Source organism: Tachysurus fulvidraco, chromosome 3 (assembly GCF_022655615.1).
Source record: "Tachysurus fulvidraco isolate hzauxx_2018 chromosome 3, HZAU_PFXX_2.0, whole genome shotgun sequence".
In the NCBI taxonomy this organism is placed as follows: Eukaryota; Metazoa; Chordata; class Actinopteri; order Siluriformes; family Bagridae; genus Tachysurus; species Tachysurus fulvidraco.
The window spans coordinates 9,216,280-9,240,258 of NC_062520.1; the positions used below are offsets into that span (position 1 = coordinate 9,216,280).

A 23,979-nucleotide genomic window follows, 5' to 3' on the forward strand; every position below is an offset into this window, starting at 1 on the left:
GACCCGTCACTCGGTCCGGGTTCCGGACCGCGGTCCGCCATTTGGTGATGCCTGGTATATAGTATCCTTTGTGGATGGTCTTGTGTGGCAAATGAGTGGCTTAATTACATTGCAGGGTGAAAAAGCATCCAGGTTAGAGCTTATGAATCAGATAAGCATCTTCAGTAAAATGAAATTTAATGATAGAATTTCTCACTGGTTTATTTCCATAAAACTGTACAGTATATTCGCGACACTACTGTGCTGTACATTTCAAAATAAAATATCTAGGTATCTATACAGTACATATAAATACACACTACATTGTATTATAACCATATCTCTGCAAAGTCATAGATTGTTGCTTGATACACAGTGAAATTCTTGTTCAATGGCCTTGATCAAGGTTCCAACAGTGGCAGCTTGGAAGTGCTGGGGCTTGAACCGTGATCCTCAAAGAAACTATCCTTTATAGAGTTTAATTTAATTTTAACCAATGTGACAGGAGAAATGAGATCTAATACCTCTGACTGTGATCTGTCGGATTATCATTTACTAAATAATTTATAATCTGCAATGTACAGTCGAAGGCAGTTTGTAAAGTGACAGCTAGAGTTTAAAATTTATGTAGTTTGTATGGTCAAAGATATCATCATGATAGCTAACATTTGTGAGATTGGGAATAAAGATGTTCTAAAGTTTCCGAGGTTCCGGTTTATCAGAGTTTCAGTGCAGAGATTTTCAGAGTTTAAGAGTTTATAGCTTTCTGTTTTTAGCTGTACTTACTTTTTTAAATGAGTAAAGTTTTGGGTACTTTTACCTCATCTGAGTAAAAATAATGGATTCAAAACAAGGCTAAATTAAAATGCTGCCTCAGCTGAAAATCCTAGCACTTTCACCCCTCTCTCTAAAAGGCACAGCTCTCCAATAATGACGTGTGCTAGTGATGACTGGCCACTTGAAATGAAAAAGTGGCTACTGCATAAAGTGTGAGTGAAAGTACAGCTTTGCGTTCGAGTGTGTCTGGATGAAAGAGACAGCCAGACCACAGACACAGTGCAGGCCTGCACTCTTCTAAACACACACTAAAGCTACACTTCTATTCCTCTCCCACAGGTAATACCCCAAGGGTCAACAAGCTGTCACATGCAGCCTATCCACAATCACTTTTAAGAGTAAGGGCTCATAAATAATCTCATAACTAAACCTTCCACAGTAGCAGAGTACAGAGTCCTTCAGACAAGTGTTACTAAGCAGACCACACTCAGATAGTAAAATAACCTGACGTCTCAATAACATCTTCAACTTCTCTCCCCCATTGTTTATGGGGAAAGCTAACTTCTGATTTAAGTAGCTTAACGACTAATGACTAATGCTACGTTCACACATCCAGCAATTTTAATCGTTTTATGGTATGAAGTTGCCATTGGGCGTTCTACCTCTGGTTGCCATAGTAATAACCTTTATCAGAGAGTTGCATGTCTAGCATTTAATTTAGGTAAAAAAAACTGGCTGTTCTTTAGCTGGCTTTTCTTTCTTAAAGGAAACATTCTTGAGGGTGATTTGACATTTGTATATAAATTTCAGCAGTGTATATATGAGATGAAAAAGAAGCGTGTGTGTTCTTTGCCACGTATCAGGTGCACTGCATGGATCAGTTGTTGCACTATGTTTTTATGTATTTGCATAAAGTTAAACTAGTTTCAGATTTGTTGCATTTCTGGAAAGACCCACATCTAGTCGCCAACGGTCGCTATCCTTCATGTCACCAGAAGTCGGCAGCTCTAATCGAAAATGAATAATCTCAGGTCTCTTTTTCCTTGTGAGTCGATGTATGCCTGAAGACAGTTTTTAGATACTGTAAATGTTGTTACTATAAGCCCCATTTTTACATAAAAATTTATACACTGTTGTTTTTTAACCAAAACAAATGTATCTCTGGTATAACAACAAGAGAAATATTATACTAAGTGGATTATTGCCATGATTATTTGCCATGATACTATAATTCTTATAAAAGCTGCACATTATTTTCCCTAATTCATATAAATAGATATTACGCATCTTGTAATAAATCCAATTAGCCTTGTACTTCAGCGCCTACCTGTAATCACTGTGGAAACCTTAAAACAATGTTGAACACATTGCCAAGCTCAGTCTGCCAAGGTGTCATTCTTTTTACAGTGCTTTACTGTTCTGTAAACGGTTTACAGGACCCAGTCAAGCCACACTATTTTTATTGTTAGTTTTTATGGTTTGCTTTGGCTTTGAGTCTGATTAAAATGTGTTTTTATTCATAACGGCAAATGAAAGGGGACCAAATCAATTGTTCCCAACCCTTGCAATGACTTAGCCTTAAACTGGTCTTGCTTAACCAAATTGTGACTGACAAAAGTACACTCATTCATCTTCAATAAATGCCTGGTCCTGGGCTGGGTATGCCCGGATGTGGAGTATATCCCGGGAACAGTGGGCATGAGGCAGGAATATACTCTGGATATGACACCAGTCTGTCACATAGCATCATCATTCACACACATATTCTCACACTCGGTCTCAGACAGGGTGAAATGTTTGTAACCAATTCACCTACTGCCATGTTTTTGGACAGAGGGAGAAAACCTGCAGTGATCCATGGTGTACATGCAAAATGCCATACGGACAGACCTGAGCTCAGAATTGAACCGATGACTCTGGAGCTATGAGCAAGCAACGATACCCACTGCATCAACAAGATATTAGCACTGCAGAATGGGTTACATCAGTGCTCTAACCACTAGAGAATGGTTAATATGGATTTTAGCCCAATTCTTATGTAAATTACAAAATACAGTATATTCATTACACCATTTATTACTCAGAGGTTATTTAAATATAAAATAAAGGCCTGGTTTAGAAATTAACACATATCTATTTGCCTCAAAGATAGCATTTGTTACAGTCAAGAAAACATTTCTGGTGTCAGATAAAAAAGCAAAAATGCTCGTGAATACACAGACCATTTATTGCTAACAGAGATGTTCATCCCTTTAGTGTCAAGAAACATACAGGCAGGTGTGTGTTGGTTGTACTCTAAAGGAAGATATTATTTGTGTAGTGGGTAAGGGAGGATATGGAAATGTACCAGGTGTATATGAGGCATTGTTTAATCAATCAATCGAGCTAAAATAAAAAATAAAAAAATCTGGTAGATTTTATAGCTGCTTGTGTGCCCATGTGTTGATGGCATGTAGAACCAAGCAGAGCTTTAAGAGATACAACAGTAAAAAGCTGTTAAAAAAGCACTAGGGATAAACTCCTGAGCGGTTGAAGACTGATCCTGGCACAGCAAGCTCAAATATGGACCAGATGTGTTTGTGATGTCGGCACGCAAGAACAAAGAAGGTTGTGTTAGTGCATGCCTATCGGCTCGCCATTTGGGCAACAGGCTCTGATTTCATTTCCCCCTGATGGGCTACTTCATCCATTCTGTGATGATTGAATAGGTTTCTGTGTTGGGCTCCAATACAACCCCAGTTAGACTTTCTAAATGTCTCCGTGTGGATCTTAAGAAAGGTAATAAAGTTAGATTAAACCAATAGAATACGTGTTCTATGAAGTTCCATGTGCATGCCAAAGCGGTAATACTGTCATCCTAAATAGTGAAATTTCATCAGTCTAATTGTATTTAAACACCGTTCCCTGATGACTTTGTCTTGCCAAAATTAGGAGTGAGCATCGTAGGTCATTTAGAAAGACCCTCCTGCTGAGAGGCTTGGCACATGTGAATCAGAGATGCATGTTTTGTAACTTGGCTCCTGTTTGCGAACATAATTTGGGATGTTCCTGGACAGTAAAAAAAAAAAAAAAAAACTCTTACAAAGATACATTACTGAAGTCTCTAGAAAGTCCAGTGTCATGTGGTAATCCTATCAGGGCCTCTATAAGCTTTTACCATTATTGGCATACTTGGCATCATTAATTTGAAATTCAGTACTGTCCATGTAACACAATAATGAGCCAAACAAAATCAGATGAACTGTAAAATGTTGCTCCACTGGGAGAAGCTTTCATGGAGCGAATTAAATAATTGATTTAAATCAATTCATTGTTGGACAGCATCCATTTTTTCCTGGGGCCCAAGTAAAGAAGTCCAGCAACTGATGTATATGAATGAATTTAACTTTCCTGTACTGCATGCACCAATCTAAAGATTAATTTTATCCAAAGTGACTTACAAATAAAGTAGAATACAGTCTAAAGCCAAAAGTAAAGAATCTTTCTTAACGGCCTGGTTCCGGTTCTGTTGCAATCCTAAAATTTCATCTCACATGACATCATACACGCTTAGTAAAAACAAAATGATATCAATTACACTATAATAAAATGATATCTATAAATCTATAATAAAAAGGGTTTTGAGTTTGAACTCTCTTCACTCTAAAAAATGTGGAGAAAGCTTTTTATCCTCCTATAATCTTTTGCACTATACGATATCTTAAATGAACGATTAGGCAGAAGTTGTATAGAATGCTGCACGCCATCGAAAATGAATTATTATTATTATATATTATTATTATTAAGTTCACTTTTGGCATGGCTTTCTACACTTTGGTGTAAATACTACTGTAGATGTCAGTTAAAAAAAGATTATTAGTGACCTACAGCACACAGAATCAGACTCCATAACGTGAAAATTGCCTTGCTTATTGAGAGCTGTCAAATTCCACAAGACATCACAAATAAAAAAACATTGCACCCTAGTGTGAAGTATTAATCTACTGACATTAATTTCTTTTTTACATTTTTATTCAGTATATTAAATATTAAATAAAATATTAAATAAAACGTATTGAATAAAAACATTTTAGTCAAGGATATGTCACTGATTTTTCATATTTACATTTATACAACATAATCCCAAAGAAAGAAAGGAACCTTTCGGTATTTACCATGTAAAATGTAATAGAATGTCTTTGCTATTTCCTGGAGCAGAGAGGCAGCGTGAGTTTGACTCATTAAGTGAAGTAAACTAATGCAGGAAAATTTCCTTTTTAAAACACACTAAATGTATTATGCTGTCAGATCTTTAAGATCCATCAACGTCTCTTTTAGCTTATCTGTTTTTATTTAAATCACAAACCTTCTCTGTATCTTCTGTATCTAAATATATATTTAGATACAGATATACAGAGAGAGAGTATATTCATATATTCAAACTAACTACAACAAAATAGGATACTCAGGAGATGCACTCTTGATTATACCAAGAAAAAAAATTCCCACACTTCCTCTTTATTATAAATTAGAAATAATCTGATGCTAAATATTAAGTTTAGTTTAACTTTTAATTTTTTCATTTTGCCTGTCAACCACAGAACCTGTTCGTATCCAAATCTGAATCATTTTTAAATCACCGTGACTGATCTGGACTTAACACCACAACGTAGGAAGCCAGTAAAAAGACATGAGCCGACTCAAACACCCCTTGATTACATTTTATGACGTGACTCACAGCTGAGATATGTGTTTTTCTTGAAGTGTGTGAACGAGTAGGAGAGAAGAAGAAGGAGAGCGAGACAAAGCAGGAGGATAACACTGAGTCACAGAATCAGTAACAAAAGAGCCAGTGCTTTGCTGAGTGCATAATTAAATATCTCTAAAGAATTTCTTCTCGAATCTCTTTATTGCTTAATCTTCAACATTTAAACTAGTGAAACTAAATATGAAAGAAAATTAAGAGCATCCATCACATAAACAGAATTTGTTGAGGTTAACTCAGAACTAAAAGAATAAGTTGGACTGAAATCAATAGGACGGAATCGAAAAACGAGCCTGTTGCCCCGTTCAGCCTTGTGAGTCATCGCCTTCCTGAGGAAGTGCTGTGAAGCTGGCTCCACAAGGGTCAAGGTCCCTTTCCTACGACCTCTCCATTCTGCTTTATTTCCTCAGGAAGCCATCTTGTCTCCTGCATTCCCTCAAGTGGACAGATTGCATCTGTTTTGAGGCAAATGCGAAGGATGGCCTTGTGGCCTTGAGCTGCTGTTTTCTCCCATTGAGTCATGGAGAGCACTGGTGGGTAAGTGTGTTTACAGACTGTGGTGCTTTCTGAAAGTCTGAGTGTGAGTCTAAATGTCAAGTGGAATCACTGAAGCATTAAATAGAGATCAATGTTTTTGAGATAACCGTATTAAAGGTTGATTCAGTTAAATGAATTTGACATGGTCATTGCAGCATTAACACTATTAGAAAAACATGGAAATGACAGAAATTGTTATATGACTTTTATACATATAACATCAGTAGTAGTAAGGCTTCAGCTGAATTTTAAATACACATCTCCTGTAATTTGCACTCACTTGAATCCAGCGCATATCATCACCTTGTAACAATTTAGCCTCAGGAAAAGGTGAAGGAGTTTTGGCGTTATAATTAATAGCCAACATCTGGTGGTGATGACGTAAGGGCCGGCCAAGGTGCACCAACAGAGACTGTCTCTCCCCTTTCCTGCTCTCTGGAAGGGTCTTAACCAAACAAACACCCGCACTGAGGCGCCACAAGCTGAACAAAGCCACAGGCTCTTATGGCCTATAGCCCAGCATAAATCTACTGCTCCACACCTTCCAGAGGGAAAAAGGTCTGGCAGATCACTGTTCAAGTGTCTGCTGGACTATGTTAACATGTTTAGGAGTCGTAAAATTTGATATAAGGTTATGTTTAGTAAGTATGGAAAAAAGGTGTTCGATAATGTTAAACATACAATTATTATTAACTAAACATCGACAAAAAGGTGTCTTCAAGTTGACTTGAATGGAGATGCAGGAACTCCACCCTTAAACACATTAAATAAGCTTCGTACTAATTTGTTTGTTGCTACTGAATTTTCACTATTTATGCCAGAGGATTACGGTTTGTTTGCTGCTCAGGCATGAAAATAAGGACAAGTGCAGCAGCAGACAAAACATTTTACACGTCAAAAAATTTGACCTGATGTCAGTGCAAAGTCTAGACTCAAGGATCCAGAATGCAACGCACCATATACATATATGCTCTAAGTTATTAAGGAGATTCGGCTTAGCTACTTGTGAGACCTACGAGATAAGGGGTATGATGAAACTGATAGAGGGAATTGCAAGAAAGAGCTGTCTCTTTGACTCTGCAGTGTCAGGTCAGTCACCTCATCTGGAAGTACAACCAGAAATCGGGCCAAAGTTAGAACTCACAAGTAAAAACAATAAAAAACTTTTCAAGAGCCTACATAGTGTTTTACAAAATAAGCGACCTCAGGAACTAATTGCATTTCCTGAAACCATGGCCATTTTTTGTAGTTCCCGGCTCTTCTGCAGACCAGGAGCTACTGTGGAGGAACTTACTCTATTAAACATTGCTGATTAGTCAACAACCAACTATAAAGCAAAACACACCTTGAATCTCAACCAGATGTTTTCTAATCGTATATGCCATTCTGCCTTGTGCTGAATTTTTTGTCTTAATATGTAAGAAATCTAAAAAAAAACTTCAGATCAGTTTTGAGCCACTTTCATATCTGGTTCAAATTCAGATACATAAACGAGAACAATCAGATTCATGAAATCCTGTGGCTTTTTCAGTAATGCATTAATGGGCACACCACAGCAGCAATGGATGGCAACAACAATGGTGGACAGCAACAGCAGCAACTGTATTCAATGAAAGGATGAGGAAACTGTTGCTTTACTTCATTTTCAGGAAACTGATTCAAGCAAAAGTGGAAGGAACATACAGTACTGAACAATTGTCCAGGAGGTTTGTAATTAAATATAAGGGTCACTTGTGATTACTAATGTGTGTCTTCAAGACAGATGGATCCGAGCACAAAATCCAAGGTGGCATGTTGTATTCACATAATTGTGAAGTGTGTCAGAAAGATTGAATGTATTTGAATGATGTCTAGGAAGTGTGGAGCGCTTCAAGACATCATGTTGTAACTTTTTAATGCTTCTTAACATTCAGTTCACTGAAATCAGTTGATGGATAGGCAATACATAATATACATATAGTAGACTGTTTACTGAGTGGTTTGTTTTAAGCCAAGGTGAACTTAATGATGTATTCTCATACATGTTGGACTGAGTAGCTTTAGAGCCAGGGTACATAAAGCTACACAAAAACTACATCGAATTCATGTGCTATCCTCCGATGTTCAAGCGTATTCTGTGGATTAGCAGCAAAATTGCAGCGATTCACTCAGGCCGGAATCTACCATTCTACAAGATCGTACAAGTTTTGAAAATGTGTCAGAAAGCATAAAAGCAGATAACACCTCAGGCGGTTATAAGTCAGTTAAATAAACAGTGAACATTTTGTGCTTGTACAGTTTGTCTAAAGACATGTTAGAGTGATTATAGCATTTTGTCAGTGCCATTGAGTGCTAATGAAAAGAGATTTCTGAAAGGATAGTTCTTGACAAACTAAACAATCAGATGTTGATGGTACAAAATATGTACACAAGCAACCAAGTAACAACTCTAAACTCTAATGTTCCTCGCATTATAAAGAAGGGAAGGGAAGGAAGAACTGGATTAGTCAGTGGTGTTGCTTCCTCACAGCTCCAGGGTCTATATCATCGTCCATGTGGATTTTCATATGATGTCTGTGTCAGTTTCATCTCAACGAGATGCAGTAGAAGTATTGGCTACACTATATTCTCTCGTGTGAAAGAGTGTAAGTACATCTGTGTGCATGGTGTCCTACGATGAACTAGCATCCCAACCAGGGTGTATTACAGTCCAGTGTTCCCGGTATAAGCTCTGAAGTCACTGTAACCCCAACCAGGATAAACTGGTTTCTGAATAAGATGAATGACTGAAAAAGTATGAAGAATAAAGCAATTCTGGTCCAATGTTAGTGCATAAAATCTCTGATTTAATCATAGGGATTAAGCTAAGTATGAATGATGGGATAAGCTACAGATAAGCAAAAATGAAATAGTGACAGGCACTAAATCGACACTAAAATATGTCTTATACTCGAGGAGGAATGCATGCAAGTATGACAAAGGTTTGTACTCTCTGGGAAAATAAAATAAAGAATTGTTAACTGTATGAAGCAAGGTTCAATTGGAGTCCAGCATGCAGTGTGCTGATGTGGCCCGGGGTTCAACCGACGGACGTGATGAAGTAATGTTGAAGTAGTGAACTGATGACACATGTGTGGGGGTGTTTGGGGTGAAAGGAAAACGTACGCACACCACACACACATACACCACACACACACACACACACACACACATACACTACTCACACAGACACACACACAAACGCACGCACATACACTGCATTCCTATCCTGCTCAGACTCTCCTCCTCCTCTCACAGATCACTCAGTGGAGCTTTCACTGCCTGTTGCCGGTATGTTCAGTGCACTCTGTATATAAAAAAGCAGCTTCTTTCTTTAAACAGCCTTGACCGGTCTTTACCATGGCTTAAAATGAAGTTAGATGGCTCTTAAAGCTACCAGCTGCACTGTGTGCACAGAACAATGCAACATTTTATAGGTTGCTATATTTTGGTTTATAAATTCTTGGATAGGTTTCTAAGCAGATATACACTTAGTTAATTCTAAATGCTTACAGAATGCCCTGTGTGTACAATATGCCAAACATGGCATTAGACATACTGTATATATACATATCCTGTATCTGAACTCTAAAAACCCAGAGAAGTCATAGTTAATGAGAATCAGAGGTTTAACCAGCAAGCAATTAGGTTTGGCTCAGTGCTGGAAAATGCAAGTCGGTTCCAGAGAGGATTAAATTGGAAACATATCCTAGTTTATGAGTTTCATGATAGCAACACACAGATGTCATAAATAGACAATGCCTTAATTTGGACAATCGCTTCCTTCCATTTACCGCTATCCATTGTTTATGCAATGTATACCACAAAGAGTCAATTTACCAAACTGCACTGAATAAGCTTTTATATGAAAAATGATGCAACAGGATTGCACACGTTCAGTAGCAGCTATAAAAATTACATTCGAACAAAAAAGTGGAAAAAATTCTGGGAGGAAAAATTCAAAATGCACCTTTGTTTTATAGCTTACATGTGCAACAGAATACTTTGTTCATTTAATTTAATTTGTCTAACCTCAAGTAGTCTTTTGCTATATAATAAGAATAAAAACAAAAAACAAAAGCATTGTTTAGTTGAGAACGTGATGTTCCTGAGCTGCTGAGAGCTGCAGTACAGAGTTACTGAGTTCTGACTGGCAGGAAGTTTTGAACACAAACATCATACGCCAGCTCAGATATATCTTATGTCATTACACCTGAAAGTAGTACAGCTAAAGACACATCCCCAAATTTCCGGTACACAGAGAAGCCTTTTCTTTTCAATTGTCTTTGAGCTCATGATAATCAACCTAAAAGTAAAGTAGCCCAGTGGACAGTAAAATCCTTTAAAATGGTCTGGCTAGCTTGCTACTATCAGCCTTGCTGTGCATTAATAGTGTCACACTGCACATTTGAGTCAGCATTTAACCAACTTTAACCAAACAGCACAAAACATCCAAAGTTAAAAAAAACCAGCTAAAACAAGCATGCTAGTTTTAGACAAGCTTTTTCATAAATGGGCCATGTCTCAAACCATTATACTAAGAGGAGATGACAACTCCATATGGTCTTTGAGGACAACTTAGTAATCAATACATTTTTCAGACTCTCTCTCTCTCTCTCTCTCTCTCTCTCTCTCTCTCTCTCTCTCTCTCTCTCTCTCTCTCTCTCTCTCTCTCTATGTATATATATATATCTCACACCTCCAGTGTCACCCAAATGAGGATGAGGTTCCCCTTTGAGTCTGATTCCTCTGAAGGATTCTTCTTTTACAATTCAATGGAGTTTTTCCTCACCACTGTCACCTGAGTCACCACAGACTTGTTTATTGGGGATAAGTACATACACATTTAAATATATCTAATATTAATCTTAAATTTTTGTATTATACTATTATGTTATGTAAAGCTGCTTTGAGATATACAAATAAATTTGAATTGAATTGAATACTACTGTACAATGTACTGTAGTGTGTCTGTACAATGATTGCACTAAAACTATCTAGGAAACCTAACATCCACTACTTAGAGACATAGCCATATCACTGAATGTGTATTACTTGTTCACTTTTCTACCAGAATCTTAAATCTTGTTTTTAGGAGTCAGTGGGATGTGAAAACTAGGTGTAAAATCCTAAATCTTTCACAAAGTGCCAGAAGTGCATAAACAATATCGAATGCCAGAGAAACAGTTCTTAGAGACAAGTGAAAAAATTCACATTTCCTCTATGGTTGTTAATTATGTTCTCAAGTGGTTAAAGCTCTGGGTTGTTGATCGGAGCATTCAAGCCCCAGCATTCCCAAGCTGCCACTGTTGAGGAAGGCTCTTAACCCTCTCTGCTCCAGGAACGCTGTACAAAGTCTGACCCCACGCACTGAACCCAACCTCTAAGGTTAGGATATTCTTAATGATCGAAATTCTATAAATCCTAACTTGCATTTAATGTCTATTTTTGAAGTTAGTGAGTGCTGTGAGTATTGGATTCTCACCTTGCATTGTTGTCTTTGTCGGCTCTGCAAACAGCGGGATGAGCAAGAGGTAGATGAGGTAGACGAAAGACAGCACGTTGTACCGGAACAGACATGCTATAGCAAAAAAATAAAAACAAACAAGATATTGAGATAAACAACAGACTGAGGCCTAAATAAAAACTCTTATAACAGTATAGACTAATTACAAGTGGCAGAAATAGCACCGAAACAGTGCGCATTAAAGGACTGAGATCATACAGAGTGTTACAGAATCCCCTGAGGACACTAACAAGGCCTGCTGCTGCTAGCGCTGATTTACACTCATAGCATTTGACATTCCAACAATGTTTAACAGACCATGAGACACTCGTCCAAATTTTCATACTTTAGGCATGCAAAAAGAGAGCAAAAACTCCCATTTGTTTATTCGTAGTCATAAAAACCACGGTGTGATGTCATCCTCCTCAGGCAAACAGTAACATGGCTTAATTCTAGGTGCAGGAAAATATTATACATGCAGGATCTTAATACAACCATGCAGCTATTCTGTAATTTAAACCACAAAATCATTACAGAGATGTAATCAAGATGGACTTAATTACTAAATAGCTTTGGGTACTGAATATTCCAGTCTGCATTGTTAAAGAAACGGATAAGAGCTGGATATCTAAAACATTTACAACAGCCATCATTCACATTTACAGCATTTGGTTATCCAGGGCGACTTACAGAACGCTTTATTGTCTATCAAAAACATATTCTCGTAGTGCAAATAGGTCAGCGTCTAAGAATTCTATCCAGTTAAAACCTTGTTAGAGAAGAGATAATACAACAATCAGTTGGTACAGCAACAAAGTAGGCGTTGTTGTTTTTATACCCCCATCTCTTCCAGGATTTAGTGTTCTGTTATGTGCTTAGGAGAAAGAGACAGTGACTCAGTTGTTTCAGACAGCCAGGGCAAGCTGACTGCCAGGAGAGAGAAGACTCTTCCTTGAAGCTTGTCTGATTTGTACCTAGAGGGACGCTGGCTCAAACTGTGATGGAGGTTTAAAGGGAAGATTGTACAGCACAAGGGCTGAGTATTAAAGGTGGGTGTCCAGTTTTTTGGCTTGTTTTGTAGGATGCTTTAGTGTTTTCAATCTGATCCAGGAGGCCGCAGGAAGACAACAGAGAGGACAAAGCATTGCACAATAAACAAATCATGCAGCTGATTCTTATACGTTGCAGGTGTTTGAAGGCACACAAGGAAAATCCAGTGAGATGACTGTCAGAGATCTGATGAAGAGATGACAAGGGACTAAACAAACACCTGAGCAAAATCTGTGGATGTGAATCCGCCAGATTAGTACAGTAAGTACAGGAGTAACCCGCATGTCCAAATCAGGTTAGCAATACAGACAAAGAGAGACAGAAGATTAGGTTTTAACTTATAAAACAGAATCAAAATCAGGGCAAAGAGAGCAGAATGTTGCTGAAATGTAAAGAAGTTTACATTAGGAACTTTTCCATCAGTTAGTCACCGTCCAATTGTTTTAACAGCCCTTTGTATAGGGTTAGTTGTAGGTGTGTATTTTTGAGTTAGAGGATAAGGATTAAAAAACTTAATTATACTGAGTAACAACAGAGATCCAACCTTTATTTCCCAACCTCCAATGAGGAAAAGCAAAAGAAAATGTCTCATCAGCTTGTCGACTTGGGTTAGTCTACGAGTTCCTTCATAGTTTATGGAGTGATGTAAGTATTTGCTTTAGATCAATCAGCACAGGGACAAATTCACTTAAGTCTATTACACTGATTATGCAGTTGGTACATCATTCATTACAGTTAGCACGTTGCTCAGAAATGTCAAAAATTGAAAACTATGTCATTCTGTCCTACAAATCATTTGAGAAATGCTACTCTGTGCCCAGTTTGCCACTCCATGTTCTCAGATGATGGGCTCTACCTTTTACATGACCCTGACATAAGGCCTGCAAACTTCTCTGAGGCTTAAAACGCTTTGCTAAATGAGGCCGAAGAAATAAAGGCACTGACTCACTTCACCTTCTTCCTGTTTCTGAAACTAGGTGGAAAAAGCAGCAAGAACTTAAAACGATACTGGTCCACAGTGTCCTCACACTGTCACCACACTGAGTGCTTGTGACACTCCACAATTGTTTTGGCTCTATGTCTCCACACTCCAGCTGAAGTTTTGCAAGCTGTGAGCCATTGTGTATTTGTTCAGGGATCATTTGTTTTCATTGATTTTCTTAAAATCATAAAGCTTGTTTTCTCTGACAAATTGTGCAGTGCTAATTGTGTGAGGGAAAGCAAAGAGGGAGAGGTTTGGGTTTGTCTCATTCAAAGCCACATCCTGGCTCTTCCATAGTTGCAAAATTAAATCCAGCTGAAACTGTAATGGGCAGCAACCCCACTGTCCCCGTGTGGCCAGCTTCTGACCGCATCAAAACCCTTTTGTCTACGATAGAAAAAAACCAGACTTTCAAAGTTATTAAGCAGAAAATAGACCTTTTGTTTGCACCAAACAAAACAAACCGCAACATGGACTTATCAGTTACCCATAGAGGATGGTGTCTATTGGAAGGCTCATATCTAACCCTCTCATTCCTGCTTGTGTTAATGTTTTCAGTCTGGCTTTCATATCAGAATAAATATCACAGTAGATTTGGGTTTCCATATCAGTGAGCAATTATTTATTTCGTAGCAGGTTCTTGGATCTTTTTTTTTCTACAGATCTCCAGACGGGAGCTGATTTCTGTGGTATTAGCAGGATTAGCCCACAATTAACACCTCCCAGACGGTGACCTCATATTGGCAACAACACAAGGAACTAGCCAGTGGCAGTGCTCTAAATTACTCATAGACTCTGGCTGTTTGGAGAGAGAACGGTGGCCCCCGAGCCTTTACAAATGCACATTTATTTTCTTTAAGCTCGCAGCAAACACTAACACTCATCAACCATGAATACATTATGCAGGTTAATACAAGCATGAAGCACGCCTGGTTCTCACATATTCCCAGAGGCGATTAGATGCATAGTTTTGTGTATTCAACTCTACGGACCATCGCCTTCTTGACAGAGTGCAGGTTAAACAAAGTTAGCACCTCATTCTGACTTATAACAAATATCATGAATGGGGTTATTATTAGACTACAGACATCTGATTAAAATAAAAATAAGTCCTAATAGTTTAACGTAAAAATACTAACGAAACACAACATACTAGTGAAGTTAAAGCTAAATAAATGGAGCAATGAAACCCATCCATGACAGTTTCATAAGGCTCTAATGTAGAATTGATGCTTATCAGAAGATTTAATGCAAGAATTAATGCAAACTAATCCACCAGTCTAAAAAGATCTCCTTTATTTTCTACACTTTCTCAACGACCTTTTTATTATCATACAACTTGCGGATATCCAGAATGTACCATAAGTGACCACTATGAACTAAAATCTTACTGATGAAGTGTGATTTAAGTATTTTTTGTTTTGTTTTTCTTGTTTCTTGTTCTTTTACCTTTACACCTATAGTGAATTTAGAGTTTACTGAAACATTTCTTTAGTCTAGCTAAAGTCAAGTGAAGGCTGTACTTTAATCAGACACTAGATTTTTAATAAAGTTTTTACCCAAATCTGAATATATCTAAGTATAATATATTATATATTATATAATACAATTAAAGTAATATTAATCTAAATATTGAAACACACCCACACCCACACACACCCACACACACACACACACACAATATATATTGTGTTTCTTTTATAAACATTTTAAACCAATATTTTAGATTCGTTTTTAAGAACTGTTAATCGATTAATAATGTGTATCATTTTGTTATATTTTCATTTTACACTTCTGAATGATTTAATTCGTTTAATTTAGTTATTAAAATATATACCTATATGTAAACGTATTACATTGCTATACACAGTCCAACAAAATCAAAACATATTTAATAATAACTAACTAAAACAAAGGATGCATTAGTGTTATAATAAATGTGCTTATTCAATAAGTGCACTTTCACACTCCAAATGTGGGTATAATAGGACGATTTGCAAACGATGGAAAGTCCCTGAGACAGGATGCCAGATGACACACAGTGCTTATTATGGCATTTTTATACAACCAACAATTGCCTTACTCAGTTCAAGGACAATCATTTCCCAATAAAAATCTCTCCATAATATCACGGCATAAACGATAACTCAGCTGTAGTCTGTCTATCTGTCTGTCTGTCTGTCTGTCTGTCTGTCTGTCTGTCCAGGATTGATATGGTACACCAAAGTTAAGACCATAGTGTATTGCTTTTTAAAAATCTGATGATGGAGCAGTTTTTGATTCCATACTCAACCATTTAATGGCACAACAGAGAACTGCTAGAGTGTCAGTTCTGGCATCGAAAAGACAGACGAGCTATTTTAGAATAAAACAAATAGAAAGTAAACATCCCTCAGTAGTTGTGCGACTGCGAGGTCTACTTATCCAACATTTATGTCATTTTTCAGCATAGGCCAAATGTCTTACCAGAAAGATTTGCTTGAATATAGGTGCTTAGAATTTGAAGCTAGTTAGTATAAGACTGGCTCCCTGTGTACAGCAAGTCCAAATTCTTCTACACTCCGCACGTTGCTGTGTTCAGGACTGACGCTCATTATAGCTTGTTATGACTTTGTATAAACATGCTGGTATTAATGTGTGGCTAAGACTGTGAGCTCTTCTCCGCAACATGTGCGTTTGTTTAGGAGTGCCAGCCACGAAATCTGATAACTAATGGAGAAATGCACATTATAATTCAGCATTTTAGATCCCCCGAATAACCTAGCGTGATATACACTTCCAAAAACAGTGGACTTAGTTCAACATTTTGGCTAATTCCAGTCATTTGCAGTGACTGTTTAACATTTCGGAGCATTTCAATGGTTCTCTTGAGTCGCCGTGTGTGAGTCAGAGCCGCCGTGGCATTCCTCGTCTAAGTGCCTCGTGTGTGGGGAAGAGCTCTGGCTTCGAACAGTGTCTGAGAGAGACGTTGAATCCCTGCTGGCAATCTTATAGACCACTGTGCTCTTTCATTCAGATGAGTCAGTAAACCAAGATTACAGCCAAGATGACAAAAAATGAGCTCCTTGTGAAACAACAGACATATGACTAACCATTTTGGGACCAGAAGGAGGTCTTATGAGTTTTGGGATTTTTATTCAAAGTATTAAAAACATGTGTGGAGACATGAGCTCCCTCAAAATGAGCTCAGATCCACACAAAAATGTGACACATAATTAAGGTTAGAGTGTGGAGTGTAACTGGCAGATTTTCTTTTGCATTTCATTTATGCTGATTAACCAATCTTGTGCTTGTTCTTCTTTCAAACGCTGCTACTATTTTACTTCTGTGTAGTTTTTAATGTACAGCAGTTGTTCGTTTTTTTTGTATAGTGTCGACTTAAGTCACTAAACACCTACAGTATTATTTTTTTTGCAGGGCACTGAGTTGGTTCCTTGGTGTGCAATCTGTCATGTCATCTAAAAACAAATATTCATCCAAACAGCCCTATATCATATGTTTTATATATACAGTGGGTCCAAAAGTCTGAGACCACATTACAAAGCTGTGATACGTTATTAAAAGTTTAAAAAAATAAACCAAAGGATTCAGTATTTAATATTCTAGGTCTTGACTTTGTACAAAAGATCAAATTTTCCTGATGTTTGATATTTTCTATTGAAGCATGTTTTTAAATGACACTGATGGATTTGATCTAAAAAAACAAAGCACAACGGAAGAGAACCAAATACATCAAGTAAATAGTTTGTAATAAATTGTTGGCATGAAAAGAATGCAGAATTAAAGCTCTGAGAGTTTTGGATCCCGCTTTATGTATAAATATATAGACAATTCAGCCATAACATTAAAACAACCTGCCTAATATTGTGTAGGTTCCCCTTGTGCCACCAAAACAGATCTGACCTGTTGAGTCCTGGACTCCATAAGACCTCTGAAGGCCTGCTGTGGTATATTCCACCAAGATATTAGCATCAGATGCTTTAAGTCTTGTAGGTTGTGAGTTGGGATCCCCGTGGATCCAAGTCATTTGTCCAGCACATCCCACGGATGTTCAACCAGATTGAGATCTGGTGAATTTGGAGGCCAAGTTAACACGTTGAACTCTTTGTCATGTTCCCTAACCCATTCCTGAGCAATTTTTACAGTGTGGCATGGATCATTATCCTGCTAAAGAGAACACTGCCATTAAAGAATACTGTTACCATGAAGGGGTGTACGTGATCTGCAACACTGTACAGTAGGTGGTACATGTCACAGAAAAAAGTGACAGTACGCAAGGCAGAATGACAGTACTCAAGGTTTCCCAGCAGACTATTAACGAGAGCATCATGCTAGCACCATGGTGCTGTCTCTTCTCTGGGTAAGTGACATGCAGGCACTTGGCTGACAACATGACATCTTCCATTGCTCCATGGTCCAGTTCTGATGTTCACATCCCTGGTGGTAGACAAGGGTCACCTCTCAAATTTCTACCAGAGCCACCATGAAATTTTTCAGCACTGTTATTAACCTATTTCCTCTGTGCTATAGTAGCTCTTCTGTGGGATTGAACCAAATGGACTAAACTTTGGCATCAACAGGCCTTTGGTGCTCACATTTGGTAGGTACTTGCTATCTATTCTATCCCACCCCAAGACAGGTGCCAATGTAACCAGAAAATCAATATTATTCACTTCACCTGTCAGTATTATTAATGTTATGGCTGTGATGTTTACAGAACAGATACTGAACTGAAAAATACTTAATTAGGATTTTTACCATTTCATTTACACAATGCTCTATGTTTAAAATATAACGCTGGGAAATATACATGCATTTTATACAGTGTTTAATTTAGTTTAACAGAAAAAACATAGAGATCCACATAGAGAAACAACAGATCCACATCCCTCAGCTTTCCCTACATTCTTTTTTTAAAAAAAAAAATCATACTTTCCAAATATATTACTATCTCCTTTATTGTATCATTTAATCAAACTGAGATATCAAACTAAACTAAGCCCCAAATCAATTGTTCTATTAAGTTATGAAGAAGCATGAAACGCAAAACAATGTCAAACATGCTTACCTGAAAATATCCATATATTTTAAACTGAATTATTTGGTTAGCTGGCTTAGAACGCTCCAACATTCCTGATGTAGACTTTCACAACCAAGCTAAATAAGTTGCTGTTGACTTTGAAATAATACCAAAGATGACTAAATATGTCCAAAAATTATTTTAAAAATATCAAAATTTTATACAGGAGCTAAATATTAATGTTAAACATAAATGTGTCAGTTCACTGATGCTGGGGTATTTATAGGAGGTTGGGAGGCAGGAATGGTGTATGCGTATGTGTGTGTGTGTGTGTGTGTGTGTGTGTGTGTGTGTGTGTGTGTGTGTGTGTGTGTGTGTGTGTGTGTGTGTGTCTGCGTGTGTGTGTGTGTGTGTGTGTCTGCGTGTGTGTCTGCGTGTGTGTGTGTGTGTGTGTGTGTGTGTGTGTGTGTGTGTGTGTGTGTGTAGTTCCTCACAGTGTCTTTTTCTAAATATTCGCCTACATTATTTTCTGTTCTTGTTGAATTTGTTTTTATTGATTAGTTTGCAGTTATTCTGCAGAGGTAGAAACGCTACCAATAAGACTCATCACTCATGCAGGATGGAGCGGCCGATCCTTTAGTATATAAACATTCCAGATCAGGGTGTAGAACAAACTGTATTAATACAGCAGAAACCAGCAGCTTTTAATGCACTTACAAGTCAATAAAATATTAGTATGAGTTTAATATGAGTTTTTGTTGCTGTTCAATTTCAGTCAAGGATCAAAAGTGTCACGATTTTCACCTTTCAAGTTTTTTTCGTATTAATTTTAAGAAAGGGAAAAAACAAAGACTGGCAAAAGAACTGCTTGTTAATAACTGCTGTAAGATAACTGATTCAATTCAGTTATTCATTCATTTTCTACCGCTTATCCGAACTTCTCGGGTCACGGGGAGCCTGTGCCTATCTCAGGCGTCATCAGGCATCAAGGCAGGATACACCCTGGACGGAGTGCCAACCCATCGCAGGGCAAGTTCATATCCAGTTCAATTTAATTTATATGTAGATAATTCTTAACATTTCGCATTGTCTCTAAGCAACTTTACAAATCTATAGAAACAGAATAAAACATTTTAAAGTTTAAAATTAAGTTACTATATATCTCAAACATTTATCCCTAATGAGCAAGCCTGAGGTGACGGTGGCGAGTAAAAAGTTCCTCAAATGATATGAGAAACCAGACAGAAAAGAACCCATCCTCATTGGTGTTATAAGCAACCAATTCAGAAACCAATTAAGCAACCAAGAGCTCCTAAGGAACTAACTGGTCAGCATCATTGCTGAGCTCATTATAGACTTAACACTAATTCCTTTCTGCCGAAGTCTTCAAATGTTCCCTGATGAAGACCCGAGCACAAAGCAAGTTTCTCCAAGTGGTTCTATCCACAGTGATCCCCTTAGTCATGTGCTGTCCAGATCGATCCCCAGCAGAGTGCAACATCAAGTGGCAAGATTCCAACCAGAAGCTAATGAGCACTAACTAATTTCACAGACGATCAACATTGAAGTTGCTATAAACAGATAAAAATAGAAATAAAAAAAATCTTCAATAATTTGAAAATGGAAGCAATTAACGTGTGATATAAGAGGAATAAAACATAACCCACTGCTGCTCATTTTCCTTTAACAGCACTGTGTTTATTCCTTAACTGCTGTCTTAAATTTAACAAAGTGTTTGACATCTGTAAACCTATTCTTGTTCTATTCAAAGTAACAAGATGCCATGCTTTTATCCTACAGGTTGTGTTGTAAGACGAATTTCCAGCTGACATGAAAGGACTAAAACACACGGCATATCCATTTATATAGTGAAATGATCATCTTACCACATGTAAATGAATTGGTTTCCAATTACAGCATGTCCAACAGTGGTTATCCTTCTTAAACAAGAGCCAATGTAAAACATTTTTTAAATTAATTTATAGTTATTTTAATGTTGTTGGAATATAAACAAAGCAGGTTAGTTACGGTTATTTAACATCCATTGTTTAAAAAGCTCACATAATAAAATGCCACTATATCAAAAGATATCATTTATGTGTATTGTGCATTAATAAATATTACATTTGAATGAGCTTCTGATCTAGAAATGAACCAACCCGTTTGGGAAAAGAGAATTCAACATGACTGTGATAATACACACGTGGACAAAATTGTTGGTACCCTTCAGTCAATGAAAGAAAAACTCACAATGGTCACAGAAAAACTTTAATCTGACAAAAGTAATAATAAATAAAAATTCTATGAATGTTAACCAATGAAAGTCAGACACTGCTTTTCAACCATGCTTCAAAGGAATTATTTAAAAAAAAAATAAACTCCTGGAACAGGCCTAGACAAAAAATGGTGGTACCCCTAGAAAAGACTGAAAATAATGTGAACCAAAGGGACATGTTAATTCAAGCTGTGTCCACTAATTAGCATCACAGGTGTCTACAATCTTGTAATCAGTCAGTGGATAGGTAGTCACTGTGCTGTCTGCTGACATGGTGTGTACCACACTCAACATGGACCAGAGGAAGCAAAGGAAAGAGTTGTCTCAGGAGATTAGAAAGAAAATTATAGACCCAGCATGATAAAGGTACAGTAAAGTGGCTGCAGGAGGAAAATTGATGACAAATCAAAGAGACGGATAATCTGAATGGTAACAAGAGAGCCCAGAAAGACTTTAAAGAGATCCAAGGTGAACTTCATGCTCAAGGAACATCAGTGTCAGATCGCACCATCCGTCATTGTTTGAGCCAAAGTGGACTACATGGGAGAAGACCGAGGAGGACACCATTGTTGAAAACAAATCATAAAAAAGCTTTTCTGGAATATGCCAAACTACAAGCAACAAAGCTTCTGGGAGAATGTCCTATGGACAGATGAGACAAAAATGGAACTTTTTGCCAAGGGACATCAGCTCTATGTTCACAGACGCATACTGTATCAAGAAAAGAACACTGTCCCTACTGTGAAACATGGAGGAGGCTCTGTTATGTTCTGGGGCTGCTTTGCTGCATCTGGCACAGGGTGTCTTGAATCTGTGCAGGGTACAATGAAATCTGAAGACTATCAAGGGATTCTAGAGAGAAATGTGCTGGCCAGTGTCAGAAAGCTTGGTCTCAGTCGCAGGTCATGGGTCTCGCAACAGGACAATGACCCAAAACACACAGCTAAAAACACCCAAGAATGGCTAAGAGAAACATTGGACTATTCTAAAGTGGCCTTCTATGAGCCCTGACCTCAATCCTATTGAGCATCTTTTGGAAGGAGCTGAAACATACTGTCTGGAAAAGACACCCTTCAAACCAGAAACAACTGGAGCAGTTTGCTTATGAGGAGTGGGCCAAAATACCTGCTGAGAGGTGCAGAAGTCTCATTGTCAGTTACAGGAATCGTCTGATTGCAGTGATTGCCTCAAAAGGTTGTGCAACAATAATTCCGTTGAAGCATATTTGAAAATCAATGTCTGACTTTCATTGGTTAACATTCATGCTTATTCATGTCACTCAAATTCAGCATACGTGGTGAAAATAAATCTGTCCATGTATTTACAATAACTATTTTAGTAACCTCCTGCCATACTTACTGTTACTGAATAATGTTAACATGGCTACAACAAGCACTTCAGAAAAAGTCACTCATTTTAGTCCATACTGCAACAGCTCTGTATTATTAAGCTTCAGAGACCTCTCATCACTTAACACATCTCACAAACACACAGAACAGAGGACAGTTTCAACACACACACACACACACACACACTGCAAAATCACAGCCAGCAGTAACAACCTGCTGCCAACATCTGCTCTTGTCTGGCTTCATTTACACATAGATGAGAATGTGTAGAGATTTTTTCAGAAGTATAAATAAATCTATGAGTCTGTTGGCGTTCTCAAGGAGACACATGCATTATTAAGAAAAAATTCTAATGTAGATGTTGGTTATGTCTGGAATAAAACACTTGGGGGTGTGCAGTTATTGTCGAAGTTGATACTTTTCCTATGGCATAATGTCATGAAGTGTTTTATTCTCGTTATACAACAGGAATTTGGCAATGATTACAACTTTATGGTAAGTAAATTATAATGTCTAGGTCTTAGGTACTTTTAATGATGTAGAACGGACATGAAAGAAGTTAGCACCAGTTATTACTTGCATCAACGAGATACAAGCAGTTGATTCCCTCAACAGCCTGTCTGTGAACTCTACTAAAAAATTGTGAATGTTTGGTTGTGTCCATATTCAGAATTGAATTTCTTTGTCATGTCACATGTGAGGTTAATAGCTCATATGGAAGTAGACAAACAGGGCTTTAAGGAATTTTGTATTTTTTTTTATTTTTTTTTATTTTTAGAGAATTTCTGTTTTTTGCCTAGCCTGCTAGGGACTAATTTTTTTTTCTTCAGACAAATGTTTATGTCTATAAAAAAAAATATTATTTCTGATCTCTGTGATGCAGTACAGTTATTGTGCAGTAAGTGCAGTTATAAGCAACTAAAATCTGAAGGCGTTATCTTTAACCACTAAAATGTTGTCTACGTTTATTCAACAGAGAGGAAAAAAAACATCTCACACTGAAATTCAGCAGTGTCCTGGTTGATTTTATATCAAATTAAATCAAATTTTATTTGTAACATACACATAAATACAGAGTACGACATGAAGTGAAATGCTTTTTGCATCTGTCCGGTATTCAAACATAAGGAATGCAATTAGGGATAAAAAATAAAACCAAAATGAGGTAGATAAATAAAAAGTAAAACTATATAAAACTATATAAAATATGAACATATATGTGAAAAATAATGTATATACATATACATAAATATACATAAATGCGTATCAGACCTAACAAATAATTATTAAAAAAAAATTAAAAAGTATAATAATTTGTTTGTTTATAAGGATTGAAAATGTCTAAAAAGTCAATTTCCATTCTACAAGTTAAGTGGAATGCCGATGTACTAGTAAAAAGAGTTAATAAGACAAAATCTTTGCTGCTAATTTGGTAGACACCCTTATCCAGAGCTGGTTACATTTACTGGATACAGCTGAGCAATTGAGATGTTAAGTGGCTGCTTCGTGACCCTGTTTGTCAAACCCATGACTTTCCAATCAGTAGTCCAACACCTTAACCACTAGGCTACCACATCCCAACCACAACCTGTTATGAAGACTTTCCTGTGGTGGAAAACCTACTGAACATTCAAAGCACTGACAACCAAATCTACCGAGCTCTCAGAATTAATACCTATTTAAATAAGTACTAATGATGAGTTACGGCATGTACTAATTACCAACTAATGAAGAGCTTACCT

The 23,979-nt window shown here is 37.3% G+C and overlaps 1 protein-coding gene across 8 annotated transcripts in view; it reads right to left on the minus strand.

Moving 5' to 3' along the window:
* The window catches only part of LOC113644229 (piezo-type mechanosensitive ion channel component 2), a 128,448-nt gene that overhangs the window by 96,735 nt on the left and 7,734 nt on the right, over positions 1-23,979 (minus strand). For all 8 annotated transcript variants that reach the window (XM_047810778.1, XM_047810782.1, XM_047810781.1 and 5 more), the window contains one exon: positions 11,541-11,636. In XM_047810778.1, the coding sequence (XP_047666734.1) occupies positions 11,541-11,636 (96 nt within the window). The remainder of the gene's footprint in view (positions 1-11,540; positions 11,637-23,979) is intronic.